This window comes from Ambystoma mexicanum, chromosome 10 (assembly GCF_040938575.1).
Source record: "Ambystoma mexicanum isolate Mex_15411 chromosome 10, UKY_AmexF1_1, whole genome shotgun sequence".
Lineage (NCBI taxonomy): Eukaryota > Metazoa > Chordata > Amphibia > Caudata > Ambystomatidae > Ambystoma > Ambystoma mexicanum.
In genome coordinates, this window is record NC_090932.1 from 826,745,101 (window position 1) to 826,760,718 (window position 15,618).

General features: G+C 47.1%; 1 protein-coding gene across 1 annotated transcript in view; it reads right to left on the reverse strand.

Annotated features, from left to right (window-relative positions):
• The window catches only part of SI (sucrase-isomaltase), a 1,019,699-nt gene that overhangs the window by 450,391 nt on the left and 553,690 nt on the right, over positions 1 to 15,618 (reverse strand). Inside the window, exons 38-39 of the mRNA XM_069618482.1 lie at positions 8,857 to 8,891; positions 8,641 to 8,757 (exon numbers count right to left, since the gene is read on the reverse strand). Coding sequence (XP_069474583.1) covers positions 8,641 to 8,757; positions 8,857 to 8,891 — 152 coding nt within the window. The remainder of the gene's footprint in view (positions 1 to 8,640; positions 8,758 to 8,856; positions 8,892 to 15,618) is intronic.

Sequence of the window (15,618 nt, forward strand, 5' to 3'; positions counted from 1 at the left end):
TGATCAATACACTAGTGATCTCAATTTCTAATGCTACATTTACAGGAATATAGCCTTCTGTAACACACACACCACCATATGTACATTTAATGTATCCTGAGCAGGCATTCAAAATGTGTTGAACAGTGTATGAGGTGTCAGGATAAAATGGTCACTTTATAGGAAACCAAATTAAATCACAACATCCCTCCCAATCTAAATCTCTCTATTACTTTTTCATTGCTAATACAAGTCCAATTTCTCATAACTTCAAGCATCATTTTAGAACACTCAATTGTAAGACAAGCTACTTAACATTCCCACAAGTGAATGGGTAAAGGGTACATGTGTCATTTTCAATGGGATTCCTATAAATGGGAAATGTGCAGCAGTTAATAACCCTTTACCTCATAGTCTGAATTGGCTCACCACCATTAACAGGACTCTGCTTGGTGATGTAACCAGGAAATTAGTCCAATTACCATATTGTTTTAGGTGTGCACACAATGAGATATCCTTTCAACTCCCAGAAATCTTCTTCTGCGTTTGAACATTACAAAGAGAAGGAGTCAGGTGGTCTCCCAGTATACATACCACTGGAAATATTCTATCAAATATATAATTCCAGAAGCACACACACTTCTGAAACATTCCAATCTTCTGAGGATGTACAGTCAATGTACACAATACCCCAACCCTTCAGTACATACAAATGACTGGGGCTGGGGTTTAATCTAGGGAGTATTTCCTCTTAATATTATAATAATATAGACATGTATTTTGTCTGTCTCACAAGCAGTTGGGTACCCTCTTAAGAACTGGTTCACTTCCCCCCCTCAGGTACAAGGACGCATCAGTAAGGAAGATGGTGTGGGATGTTTTTTCCCATGCATCCAAGCCCTACCATAAAACTGTGCAGTACTGGCATGGAAAACATAATGATGGCCAGAACTCCCCAGAGAATGCACAGGGAAAGCATGAAGAATAGGCTGCCACCCCTTTTTGCCTATGTTGTGGGCACAGAAGAGCACTGCCTAAAACCACCATTGGGCTACACACAGTAGCCTGAAACCATTGCTAAAGGGGCAATACTGATTGCCAAAAGCAACCCATAACTATTGGGAATTCATTTTCTTCAGGTCAAATATGGCAAAATTTGGGCACAAAATTATTTTACTGCAGAACCACACCAGTGACATGTGCTGAACCCGGATAATATACTTCCATGTAAGACCACTCTATTGAAATGCAGTAATTCAAGACAACTCAAAAATGGATGCAGTACCGACAAATTCCCCAAAGTGGCGCTAGCGGTCTAAACTCTGACAGGGAAACTGTATTTAGGAGTTGCAAGAGGGGCAGGGACTTCAAAGCTTGTTAGTTAATTGAAAATCTAACCACCTGCTGTTCCCAGAGACAATCTGATTTGATTAACAGGCCAAAAGGCTGGGAAACCTTCTCACCTCAGAAAGCCCAGGATATCACATGGTCATGCTAACCAAATGCAAAGTGGCCCCTTGGTCTGTTGACCTCAGCTTGCTGGAGCCCACACAAAAGACGTTTTCCCTTGAATAGGATATGGTGATTTTGACTGTTTCCTGTCAACAAAGATCTGCCAGCCAGGAGAGACATGACTCAAACACTGCAGTACTTTGAATTGAAAGCAAATATATATTTTACAGAAACACTGATAACTCTTGGTAACCAGATGACAGAAATGTGAAATTTGGGGATCCTTAAAATGAAAACTTTGCCCACAATTCAAGCCCAAACTCCAATTTGTGTGATGTTCTGGGGCAAAACCCCGCTATTTATTGATACTACAGACTCTGTGTTTAAGCTAGAGACATGGGAATTTACTGGAGTATGTATGGACAGGCCGTGTATATGTGTATAATTTTTAATGAAAAACCAATGTTGCATAACCCACTAAAATCGAAAATAAGTTGCCATTTCTTTACCCAAGCTCCTAGAAACGCCAGAGTCGGAACAGTGCCTACCTCATGTGATATATGATGTGTGTAGGTGATGTAAAAACAACTGTGTATTTGGGAAATATGTATTTGGATCAAATATAGATTTGTGTGTAAAGATGACAGGGGAGGGCCCTCTGGCCATAAAATCTACCTCATCACTCTGACTCACAACTCAGTTCCCACAATCATGGGTGAGGGGAGAATTGGGCCAATGACAAGTAGAGAGGGGCAGGCTTAGCTAGGCCCAGGCACACACCCATTTTCAAGACACATAAAAAGAGACTGCTGGGACAGGTAGAGAGATTCAATTCCATTTTCTGCGGGACGCTCTGCTGGGAGACTCCAGACTTCACATCCATCAATCTTCAAAGACCAGAACTTTACTTCAGAACTTAAAGCAAGGGCCTAAACCCACAAACTGAGAACTCTTCTCAGCAGGCCTCAGCATCCTTAAAATCATCTGCAAACTATTCCACAGCCGGGCAAGCTGTCTGAATTCTTTTGCCAAGAACAATTGCCAGAGACCCAGACTGCTGTGAGCAGAACCAGAGACCCAGACCGCTGTGAGCAGAACCGGTGCCTGATTGACCCGCCGTATCCAGAGAGGCTAGACCAGCAGAGCAGAGCTGACCCAGACGCTGTGAGCAGAACCACCCAGTCCAGTCCAGTTGACCAGATCCGTGACGAGGCACATTCATTTCAAAATTAGGAGTGAGTATCCGCCAGAACTGTGCAGAACCCAATCTCTTAGTTAAAATAATCTAATTCAAGCTATTTTAACCTAATTAGAACAGCCTCCTAGAAATCGTGTCATCTGTCATTTTTAAAGCTGCACAACTGTCACCTGTCAATTCTGCAGCTGCAAGCTGTCACCTGTCATTTTGAGTTTTATTTTAAATCCGAAAATCTACCTTTATTTAATCGTCCGTATCTCTGGAACCGTTTGGGCTAGGAACGAGATTTAACTTTCCTCTGAAAGCTTAGAATCTAAGCTTTCCAACAAGCTTAGAAACGAATTGCTTATACTTTTGCCGCAATCACGATTCACGCACTCGCGAATTTACTGCGATTTGCGATTTTGGCTCAATTTCTCCACTTGTCAAAATAGCAGCTCCATTCTTTCCTTTGTTAAAATCCGTTTGCAACCCGGTAATAACTCATAGAGCATTGCTAAAGTGAGCCTGAACTAATACCAACACGCATCTTCCGCTCACCCTGAATCTCTAGAGGGAATTAACATCAGTTGGCACATTTTCCCATCCATTGCCATCACATTTAAAAAGCATTTTGGGCCTGTGTTTCAAACTCCTACCTGTTTCCTCTAAGCTTGCTGGGGGTGAACTGAATTTCGTATTGTATTTGATTGCATTCCTGAGAACTGTGTGCTCCTCTTTCCATCTCCTTCCATTTCTTACATTGCATAGGGGAGGGGGGTGAATTGCCAGAGAAAAAGTGATTATCTTATCTTTTGCTAAAATCATATCAAGTATTTCTGTACTGCATTTTTTTCCTCATTGCTTTTCCCTTGAAATCATAAAAGTATTTTTGCTACTTTATCCATCCTATACTAACTCCTCATTGATTGTGAAGAAGTGTGCTAGTGCCAGATTACCCATTGTTGATCAACATCATATGTCTAAGTGTACTATCAGATATTAATTTATTATAAAGTGTGATATATATATATATTGTTTAAATTCTCAAATAAACCTTTTAATTTGCAAAACAAACCTACTTCTTGGCTCAGTGGGGTCAGGGGGATTCTAAGAGGGGGGTGTTATACAAGGGTGGTCATCCAGAGTACTGAACTAGACATAAAAATACATTAATAAGGGTTTTCCTCAGCATCCCAGACTAGGCATTGACTTGGCTGTAGTGTTGATTGAATATCGCTTACAATGGTGTCCGCTTTCCTCCGAAATCTGGTCCCATTCTTTCTGAATTTGGCCCAGTCTACTGTCCTTCCCAGTGAACAAGGCCTGGCTTTAACTCCAAGTAGGATTTGCTTGCAGTGCACTGCTAGTAATCCAAAGGTTAGTCCATTCTACGAAATTCTCCTTTCATTTGTTTCCAATTCTCCTTTCTCTCCTGATGTCAGTCAGCCAGTCAGTGAGTGAGCATGTGAGTGTCTGGAATTTGTAGGTTTAGACTTTTTATAGATTCAAAACCCCTCCCTGTAGAGGTGGATACCATTTCTCTAATCAAATTGGTCATAATATGAGTTCCAAATGTGACTTCACACTAAACCATTGCCTCCCTACTCATCGGTTATGTTAATGAATAGGGCAGTTTAATGCGAGTGATTTCTAAACATAGTTTCCCTCCCATTTGATGTTATTTCATCTTAGAGATTTGAGCAATAAACCATTTTAACTTTCTAAAACTTCATATTCCTCATACGTGATCATGTTACTAATCATGCCATCAGATTGCTCTAACTCAGACAAATCTCATTATGCTAAACCAATCTCTGCTCGATGTGTGATGTATGTGTTACACATTTTGGCTTTTTACACACTGATCATTTTATAAAAACATGTAATTCCTAGCTCAGAATAAAGAGCTCATTGGCATGAAAGCTACGATATATGAATCACTAGTGTGCACATTTTCTGTGCGGAAATATCCACATTCACTGAATTTACATAATTAACGTAATGTGAAAGAAATATTGTTTTAAAATCAGCTGATAGAGCTGTTCACCCTGCACAAGTAAAATATATTTATATATAAGTCTCCAGGACCTCTCCTTCAAAAGTTAAAAGCAATAATGATTTCAAATGTCTTCCGAGTAACCAGAGTGCTGTGCTTACCCAATTTATTATAAACGACTGGCAGGTAAAACCAAAGTACTTGACATTCCCCAGCTGCAGTACATAAAAGGATGACGTGAAGAGATAAATGTACACAGTCCTTTTTTGTGCCATTATATTGCACCAAACGACAGCAGAGCAATTACAAAATAAGATGATTGCTCAAATGAAAGATAGGTGGGAAACTCTTGAACTAGTAAAACCATGCAATCATAAACATGCAAATATAACAGCATGTTCAATACAAATATATTTGGTAGGGGCAAATAATCTGAAGAAATGTTGAGATTTAACTTCCTTCCCCTAAGAGCGATTACATCATTATAGACAGGCAAACACGCTGAAAAATATGGCCTGCAATATCAAGCCCCAGAAGAAGACCTAATGCACTTCATATTCTTTTGCCCGGCGCATTCAACCATTAGAGCAAATACTTTGAAACTGCTATAAAGAGAGGCAGACTTTGTCCAGTGCCATCGAGCCTTATTTTATTTGTTATGGATAAACTTCCTGGAGGTTGGCTTGTCCCTACTGTTGTACTTGAGAAAAGTGTTATGCAAAAGGAAACAAGAATATGTGCACTTTAAGAAGTTTCATTTATTTGTCTTATTTTATGTTTAAGATCATTATTTGCTTTTATACATTTCATTTAATAATCAAAACGTTATTGTTTCTATTGATATTGATATTGATATTGATATTTTCTTTCTATTGCGCTCGTACACAAGTGTGTCAGAGCTCGACAAGGCAAGGGAGGGGAACAGGGGAGAACAAAACAGTGATCTTACTAGGCCCAGTGACATTGAGAACGCGCAAGTGTGTGGGAGAGGGGGGGAGGGCAAAAATGCAAGGAAGGGTGGAGAAGTTTAAAGTGCGAAGCAGAGGAGAAACAAATAAATAACAATAAATAAATAATAAAGGCAACAAACAGTGATAGTGCAGCCAGCAATTTGCAAGGGCTAGGTTTAAGGCAGCAGACAGGGTAAGTCTGATAAGTGCAGGAAGAAAAAAGTGGGTGGCTGTATGGGTACAGATACAGACCCCAGTGCAAGGGGTGGCCCGGAGGCAGTGCGGGAGGGTGGCAGGGTGAGCAGGTACATGGGCCCGGAGGACAGAGGGTGGCCAGGTGCACAGTGCCAAGAGAGAATAGATCAGCAGGGGAGAGGGGGAGTGAAGGCAGAAGAAAAGAGGAAGGTCTTGAGGTGCTTCCGGAACTAGAGATGGTTCTCCTCAAGTTTTAAAGTGGCAGGGAGGCTGTTCCAGAGGGAGGCCCCAGCTGAAGACAGAGATCTACCCCCAGCTCGTTTCTTTGAAAAACGACTGACCCTGGGGGAGTTGGAGGTGGATGAGCAAAGTGTTCAAGAAGCAAGATATTTAGGAAGAAAGAGTTGAAGGTATTGAGGCCCCAGCCCCAGAAGGCCTTGTGGACAATGCAGAGGGTTTTGAACTTAATCCTCGCAGCCACTGGGAGCCAGTGCAGAGATTTCAGTCCAGGAGAGATACGATCCCTGGGCTTGAGGCCAAGGACAAGTCTCGCAGTCCTGTTCTGGATGAATTGCAGAGGGCGGAGAGTAGAAGCAGGCAGGTTTAGGAAGAGGCTGTTGCAGTAGTCCAGCCTAGAGTGAACCAGAGCTCTGGAGACAGTGAGCGTCTGGAGGAAGGAGAGGAAAAGAAGAATACCTCTGAGGAGGTGCAGCTGGTAGTGTGACTCTTAGAGACGTCAGAGATGTGAGGATAGAAGGAAAGTGTGGAGTCAAAGAAGACCCCTAGGTTTTTAGCCTCATAGGTGGGAACAGGAAGAGGGCCAAGAGAGGCCAGCCAGAGAGTTACAAGAAAGAAGGGAGCCAGTGTGCCAATGAGAAGAATATCAGTCTTACTGGCATTAAGGCAGAGATCATTGGCGGCAGACCACTCCTGGATAGCAGACAAACAGTCAGAGATGATAGGAGAAGAAGTAGTTGAAAGGAGACTGAAAATGAGTTGAGAGTCATCTGCATAGCACTGAAAGTTGGGACAGAGAGTGGCAATGCGGTGTGCATGGAGTGCCAGGTATTGGTTGAACAGTCAGGGAGAGAGTTTAGACCCCTGGGGAACACCACAGGTAGAGATGGAAATATAGGAGAGGAAGGACCCAAGTTGGACCTGGGAGGGTCGATTGGAAAGGAAAGAGGTCAGCCAAGCCAGGGCCTGATTGGTGATACCCAGGTTATCATGGAGCTGGTTGAGCAGGATGGCATGGTTGACTGTCTTAAAGGCAGAAGAGCGATCAAGTAAGATGAGGAAACAGGGGGTGTTGGAATCAAGGTTGGAGAGCAGGTCTTCACGGGTGTTCAGGAGAGCAGTATCCGTGCTTCTGGCAGCTCTGAAGGCAGACTGATGGTCATGGAGACAACCAACAGATTCAGTGTGAAGATTAAGCTGGGAGATGGCCAGTTTTTCCAGTTGTTTGCCCAGGAATGGAGTGATGGAGATTGGGTGATAGTTAGCCTGGCAAGAAGGGTCGGTTTTGGGTTTCTTAAGAAGAGGATGCACAAAGTCAGTGCTTCAGGGGGAAGGGAAGACTCCTACAGTGAAGGAGTGGTTGCAGACGTCAGCCAGAGCAGGGCCAAGGGTGTCAACATAGTCCTTGATGGTTTTGGAAAGAACAAACAGGGGAGGAGATGTTTTGACGAGAATTTCATAGATTGGACTTGTCTAGAAAACTTGTCTGGGGAGAACAGGGGAAAGGCAGAGAAGGAAGGAGGAAAGGTGGCCAAAGAAGTGCCAGAGGGCGAGCAGGCAGTAGAGGGGGCGGGCGGAGTGGAAGAGAGAGAGAGGACAGGATGTCCTGAGTTTTAGAGATGATAGGAGAAGCCAAGGCCATGCAAAGGTCCTGGGAGGGTACAGGAGAGGTAGAGACTACAGCGGGATTGGCCAGCTCCTTGCAGATTTTAAAGAGTTTGGCCGAGTTGTTAGATGCCGCAGAGACACGGACTTGGATGTGGGCTCTCTTCTTGGTGCGGACAGAGAGCCAGTATTTCCTTTGGAGCAGGCGGCAGGGCAGTCAGGGGATGTACCAGAAACACGCCATTTCCTCTCAGCTACCCTGCACTTGCGCTTAAGGGTAGTGAGAACAGAGTCATACCAGGAGTTGCACTTGACTTTGGGATTCAAGTGGATCCTCATGCCAGGGGGAAGAACATCGAGAGTATCAGATATAGTGGAGTGGAGCATGGAGAAGGCTGTGTCAGGGTGTCAGTCAGCCAAAGGCGAGGAGGGGTGAGAAAGTGGCATAGAAAGCCTCAACTGACACACGCTGCATGGGTTGGATAACCGAGAAGGTAGGTGGCAGTGCAGGAGTTGGCTTGGCCTGGAGGGTGGCAAGAGTGAGCTGGGAGGAAAAGAGAGGTCTGTAGAGATCAGAGCATCAAGGGTGTGGCCTGCAGAGTGAGTCGGTCCAGAGGGGAGGAGAGAGAGTCGCAGAGGTCACAAAAGAGTCCAGAGGAAGGACAGGAAGCATCCAGGTGGATGTTAAAGTCACCAAGGAGGAGGAGTTGAGTGGTCGAGACCAGGAGGGACGAGGAGAGGTCAGCCTCTATTACAAATACATCTAATGTAATCAGATTGGTTCCTTCTTTTCAACATTCAAACATCATTGCCTCTGAAACCAACTGTAAACAAACATATAGGCATTACAAAAATATAAATTATATTTAAAAGGAGCAATACTGATTGTATTCAATTATTCTTTTAATCTAAGTCTGCAATGCTACTTATGCTTCGGTAACTGTTACAGGTTCATAGAATTCATTTCAGAAGGAAAAAATATATAAACAATTGTATAGGGTACCTTTTCAATATAGTTAGCAAAATATGCACTAATATAAACCTACCGGATTGCCTTTCGCATTATGATTTCTAGAATATGGGTAAAATGCTCCTAACTGTGTCCAGCGGGAGCACAATTCATAAGTTGTCTCGTTGAAGAATCCACAGATGTCTGCTCCAGTCTAAGGGAAAACATATTATTAGTAATTATTATTTTTGTCATTTGAATGCATTGATTGTGAGACACTTAACTATTGTGCAACAACTATGGTATGACTTACGTATGAAATTCCGAATAGGCTGAACTCAAGCATACCTGCAGACAAAACAAACCATGTGTGAAGAAACATGCATAATGTAACTGTGCTAAAGATAACAATGTGAAATAAACAAAGCCCCACATAGGACATAACCCATTGAAATGCATACGATAGTGTCAGCACAAAGTAGGTTAACTATAATATAAAATGTTAACATATAGAACAAAGTCGATGGTGCACTGCAATAATACCTACATTGCAAATACACAATTAAGATGTAACTTATATGTTAGTCTGTCATGCATACGTTGCTATAGACCGCTAATTTTCCATCTCTCGAATGATCAAAAACCACTTTCATTTTCAAATGAATGTTTGAAATAAGCCAAGCAACCAGGCTGCCTTTTGGCAATATATCTAGATCCACTCCCACTTATGAGAAAATTGAACTGGCATCTGAGTGCTGTTCTCCCTTATAGCCCTCACTGTATGAAAGCCGGCTGGGAATATTCTTTACTCGAGAAGGTCATCCCTGTAATCTGGACATGGCAACCATCAGAAAACCAACCAGGTGATATTGTCACTAGTGTGTGTGTGGGGTGCAATTGGACAGATATCTTGCAACGTGCAAGGTCAATGGTATTCTTACAGAGCATCAACCAGACCCACGTGTTTCTCAAGAAAAGCAACCTGGCCATGGTAAGAAAGCCGATGCTTGGCTGCTTCAACAACAACAGCAATATAGTTCTGCCACAGTCAACCAGAATGGGAGCTAACGGAGTTCTTATTTGAAATTAGCATTTGTCCTGCAGACTAGTGGACTTAAGCCCTGATTCACTAGAACACCTGCATACCGAAATGCAGAAAAGCGCACGCGTGTGTACGCCCGGTCGCGTGTGTGTGTGTGCCCGCGCGCGCTAACTCACCATAACACATGCATGACAATGGCCCTCATTACGACCCTGGCGGAATTCGGAAAACGATGGCGGAAATGCAATACCGCCATCGAATAGCGCTCGGTGCGACTATGACCCGTCACCGCAAAGTACGATGCCATTAGCGACACCGTAGTGAACGCCAACGCTAACTGCACCAAGCACGCGCGCGCGCGCCATGCCAAACCGTAAACACCACCATGGCGCAACGGTACGCCAATTCCGACCCCAGCGGACATGTACCTAACGCCATCAAGCATGGCGGAATGCACCATTCCGCCATGGTGAGAAGTACTGCATCGCGAATCAACCGTAAACGGCCCCACTGACTGCCCGTACACCGCTCCCTGCCCACAAAGTACAACTCCCCGTAGGTGCAACGAAGCCACAATGCAACCAGTGAAATGCACAAGTCACCCATGCATGCCAACGAACAAATGAACCTCAAGAGGGGCCAATGGGAGCTGCAGGGCACAGATGGCACGAATACAGAAGCCATCCCAATGGACATGACCACAGTCCCCCACCAAGAAACGCATGCAAACACAGGCACCTGTGACCAGCAATATTCAGAAAATCACAACATTCCACCAGTCCACCTGGCTGACCGGCATCTGTCACACAAAACCCAATCCCCCGCCCCTGAGCATGACAACATTCAAACTGTCATATTGGCAGCCCCCATCCCTGACCTCACGGGCTTCGTAGGCAAACGCGCCCAGTACAGGACCACGCAACAAAACTCCGAAGCTGGAACCCAATGCAGATCCCCTCACAATACATCGCTCCCCAAATAGGAATATGCCACATCACTTGCAAAGAAGAACGCTACACGGCCCATATCAGAATAGAATTTTAATGCACATCAATATCACCAAGCCCATACAGCCATCAGGCCATGAACTCCAAAACACATTTCACCATTGTGGGCTGCATCCGCAAGAAATGACCAGCCACTACTTGTGTGACGCCCTGTTCCCTCATGGTACACAGAGCCACATTCACGTACGAAAAGGCAACATGGAAGCGCACAGAACCGCAGGGCCGTCCCAATGGGGAGGCACTAGTCCAGCTGAAAGGCCGAAATGTTGCTCCGAGCCACCAGTACTGCGTAAGGGCATGTGGCCCATTGGCGATCATCCCATAAGATCGTAATGCTGCTCCACTGATTAACACGAAGCAGCAGGTGTCGGGAGTAAAACCCATCTGCAGGAGTGGCATACAGATGGCAGTGGCAAAAGGGGAGGAGATACCTGTCAACCAAAAGAAAAGAAACAGAATAGAATGGCCATCAGAACTACATTCGAACAACTCACTTCAATGATCACACTAGATCCACAGCCATATGCATGCAAGCCCACTCCAAAGGATCATCACCACCCCAAAACCACTTGCGAATCATAACTATCTATATCGAGGTGAAAACACCATCACAAACGAGTGTACCTGTGCATGCGTCTGTGAAAACAGAATCCTTCAGATGGGATTGGTAACGTGCATGGACACAAGTGTCTGAAGGCGCGTCGAGACAGGGAGGGCTCAACAAGGCCAGATAGACGATGGTCCCACTATGGCAGCCCTGCATCACATAGCGCAGGGGGGGCGGACAGATCCCAAGAAGCCCTGTACATGGCAAACTCTGTATCAAATCACCTGCCCATGCATCCATTCATCATTCCCTCATCCCGTAATGAAAACGCCTGAATATTTACTCACATAACATTAGAAATATCCATTGAGTCTGTGCGTTATGCAGCCTGCAAAATCCACAGTGCCCCAGCACGTAATTCCAGTCTAGTGAAGTAACATGTATTTGGGAACGTCCTGCCTTATCGTCCACTACGCAATTGCGCATCCCATACTATTCATATCAATCATAGCATTCTCGCCATGGCCCCTGTCCCAAGGACATTGAACAATAGAACGTTATATTTGCAGTCAGACCTGTGGGCATCTCCTCGCCGCTAGCTGAAAACCGAAAGCGCCGCCCTTCGAATTCCTCATTTGCAACATCACGTCGAAGAGGCATCTGTGGCCGTTTGAAAACACTAATTAATCCATCGAGTGCGGCTGTGTGTGAAAATGGCAACTGCCTTCACCCACGAATGGGACGCCCCGCCCGTCGTTGCAACTCGGTACAGTGATGAATGAGGGCCCACCGTTACTCGAGTACTACGTTCCACTGACCCTTCACAACTCTGTTCGCGACTGCACAGATAGTATGTGAAACAATGGGACCACAGCAGAATGAACATATCAACCAATGTTACACGGCCATCGGGTACAAATACAAGATTGCAATAGCAAGATGCCATTCCACGAATTGCAGCGTTGTGCGCGGGACGTGCTCGGCCAAAGGGGAGAGCAGTTTGCACAGGTGGAATGAATCACCACAGGTGGAGGCCATTCAGCCTGGAAACACATAAATTGCACAGCCAGTCTCCTCCCACAACCACACCGAAATGCTACCGGCAGGACTCGCGATGTTGGCCCTGGGGGACCTGATAGCACTGCAAGTACTCCAACTCCAAGAAGAAGACGAACACCAACTACAACCGGCCGCACGGAGGAGACGCAGGAGGAGGAGGAGGCCAAGGCAGGGCCAGCAAGGGCCGCCAGCACAGCAACTACCACCACGCAGGCAGCCCGCAATCCCACGCCTCCGAGCACATCCGTTCAACCTCACTGATGAGCAGATCCACACCCTCTACCGTCTGGACCGGGACACCATAACCGCCATTGTGGACATGACACAGGCTGACCTTGTCAGCATGATAGATAGCCCAACCGCCATCCCACCCCTACTGAAGGTGGTGTCTGTACTCCACTTCCTGGCCACAGGCACCTACCAGCACACAGTCGGACAGTTGCATGGCATTTCTCAGCCACTGTTCTCACGGACACTATTGCAAGTGCTCGATGCCCTCCTGAAGCACGCAGACGACTACATCTCCCTACCACGCTCGGAGCTGGAAATTACCAACACAAAAGTGGGATTCCATGCACTTGCCGGCATACCGGGTTGCATTGGTGCCATCGACTGCACCCATGTGGAATTGGTCGTCCCACATGCCATGGAGGCCCAGTACCGCAACCGAAAACAATTTCATTCTCTGAATGTACAAATGGTGTGTGACTCCAACAGGATCATTACACATTGTTGTGCCCGATTCCCTGGATCAACCCATGATTCTATGGTCTTGAGGAACTCTACAATACCACGCTACATGGAGCGACACGCAGGGAACAGATCCTGGCTACTCGGTGAGTCTCATTTCATGCATGATGATGTGGGGTATGTGATTCGGCAATGACCTGGCAGGAAGGGGGCGGGGGGGGGTGTGCGTACGTAGCAATGGCATTCCACATCATACGTTTCTCGTCCACATACAGGTGATGCTGGATATCCACTGAAGAGATGGCTCCTCACACCAGTCCGGAACCCACGGGACCAGCATGAGGAGGACTACAACCATGCCCACTCACGTACCCGTGTAGTCATTGAACAGGCATTCGGCCTACTGAAGACTCGTTTCCGGTGCCTCAGCAGGTCTGGCGGGGCACTCCTGTACCGCCATGAGAAGGTTGCAAAGATGGTGATGGCATGTGTCATGCTCCACAACATGTGCATACGTAGAAATGTGCCCATGCCCCCTGACGCAGAACTGCAAGCACCTGAAGATGGTCATGATGAGGGTGGGGATGTGGCAGCACCTCAAGGAGTCTGCGAGGCACCGGAGGCCCGTGACATTCGTCAGCATCTCATTGATGTATGCTTCTAGCACTCACGCCTGGTGGCTGATACATGGACACGGGACTCATGGCACTGTGTGTGTCTGGGACATGCACAATATGGACTGTACGCCTATGATGGCCTAGTACACAAAGATCAATGTCCACACATCTCATTGGTTGATCGTGCACTTTTTATGGCATATGTGATATCATGTTGTACACCCTATCGACCCGCCACCCAAGTGAGCCCAACACACCCCCTCCACCCTCCCACCTCCCCCCCGAACACCAGTGTCCAAAGATGCTCATCGTCAGTGGGCAGTCGCTATTGCAAGCCCCCTCTGCGGGTATCAGGGGCACCCCTGCCTGTGGAGCGCAGGTTCCTCCCAGATCTACGTTGGGGGCTGCCCTGGACGGAACTTGCAACGGATGATGTCTCTGCCTGCTCACGTCCATGCATGTCCCTAAGGGTTTGCGAGAGCTCAGTGAGCACACGGCGCACTGCGGCAAGTTCACCACATACGTCTTTGGACGTCGCATGCAGTTCCCCCCTCAGGCTCTCGGTGCTTCTCTCCATTTGGACTCTCAGGCTCTCGGTGCTACTCTCCATTTGTGCCCTTAGTGTCTCTGTACCTCTCTCCATTTCTGCCCTAAGTGTCTCAGTTGATGTTTCTATGTCTGCCTTAGTGCCCCCACATTCATCGGCATGGTCCTTGAGGAGCGTGGCCAGTTGCTGCTGTTGCACTATTAACTGGTCGAGGGACTGTTGCCTCTGCTGGGCCATGGCCATTTGCGGGGGTGTCACAGAGGGGCTGTTGTCCTCATGTTGCCCTGCCACAGGGCTTGTGGGGGATGGCCAGTCGTCGTCTTGTGGGTGCCCCTGCGTGGTATCCTCATGTAGTACGGGATGGAACAGACAGGGGGATTGGGACAGGTCATGGATGGATCTGACTTCGACATCCCCGTCTTCTGTGTCGGAGCATGCTGCCATCAATGGGGTGTCACCTATGGTGCTGCTGCCACCGGAGGCAGTGCCTTCTGTGGCATCCGTTGGGGGGACCTGTGGTGGTGGTGTTGTGGGCATGCTGGCTGCTGGGGTGCCTGTTGATGTTCCCTCCTCTGTGCTGCCACCTGATTTGTGCTGCTGCCGTGTCTTGATGCGTGCAGCTGAGGTGGAGGGTCTTTGGCCGTTGGTCTTGGCCCTCTTTGCAGGTGTGCTGGTAGGGGTGTCCTGCAGCTCGTCGTTTGGATCGGACCCTGTGGTGGAGTAAAGGAGGGCGAGCGTTATTAATGGGTCTGTGGGAATTGGAATGGCAATGTATCACATGCATTGGGGTGGTACCTGAGGGTGATTTGGGTCGGGGCCTTGGAGGTGCTTCCATTTTTGTGTGGAGTGAGGGTGCAGTTGTTTGGCAGCCTGCAGTTAGGGTGTGCCTGCTGCACGTGTAGTGCGTGTTTTAGGGGTTTTTAATTATTTATGTATTTATTGTGGGTTTTAACGTGCGCTATCAGGACGATGTGTGTGGACGTTCTCCTGGACATGTGTTTCTGTTGCACTATGGGGACACATGGTGCTTCACATGGATGGACTTTGTGGTTTTGGCATTGTTTCATTAGGCCCACCTACCTGATTCTTCGGATGTCTGCACTCCTTTCTCCATCCCTCCGACTCCCTCTATGCTCTCCATTCCGATGGTGGAGGCACAGATTTCTTCCCAGGGGGTCAGCTTGATGGGTGATTCCGACCCTCCCCCGGTGGCTGTGGCAATGTTGCGGTTGGCAGAGAGTATGCTGCGGACGCGTATCCGCAGGTCGTCCCATCGCTTACGGCATTGCTGTGGGGTGCGGGGTGCGGTCCCCACCGCACTTACCCGCTGTGCCACCAGAGCCCATATGGCCTTCTTGTTTGCGAGTGCCGTCCTGGTCATTTGCGTGGAGAAGACGACGGCAGCATTCTCCTGGAGGGTCTCTGTTAGCACGGTGAGTTCCTCACGGGAGAAGTGGACCTGCCGCTTGCGGTCGCACGCTTTCTTCGCTACTTTTCCCATTTTTCTTGGTTTCGCTAGGGTGGATGACGGGTTGGGTTGTGTCTCAGGGTAGTGATTTTAGTGGT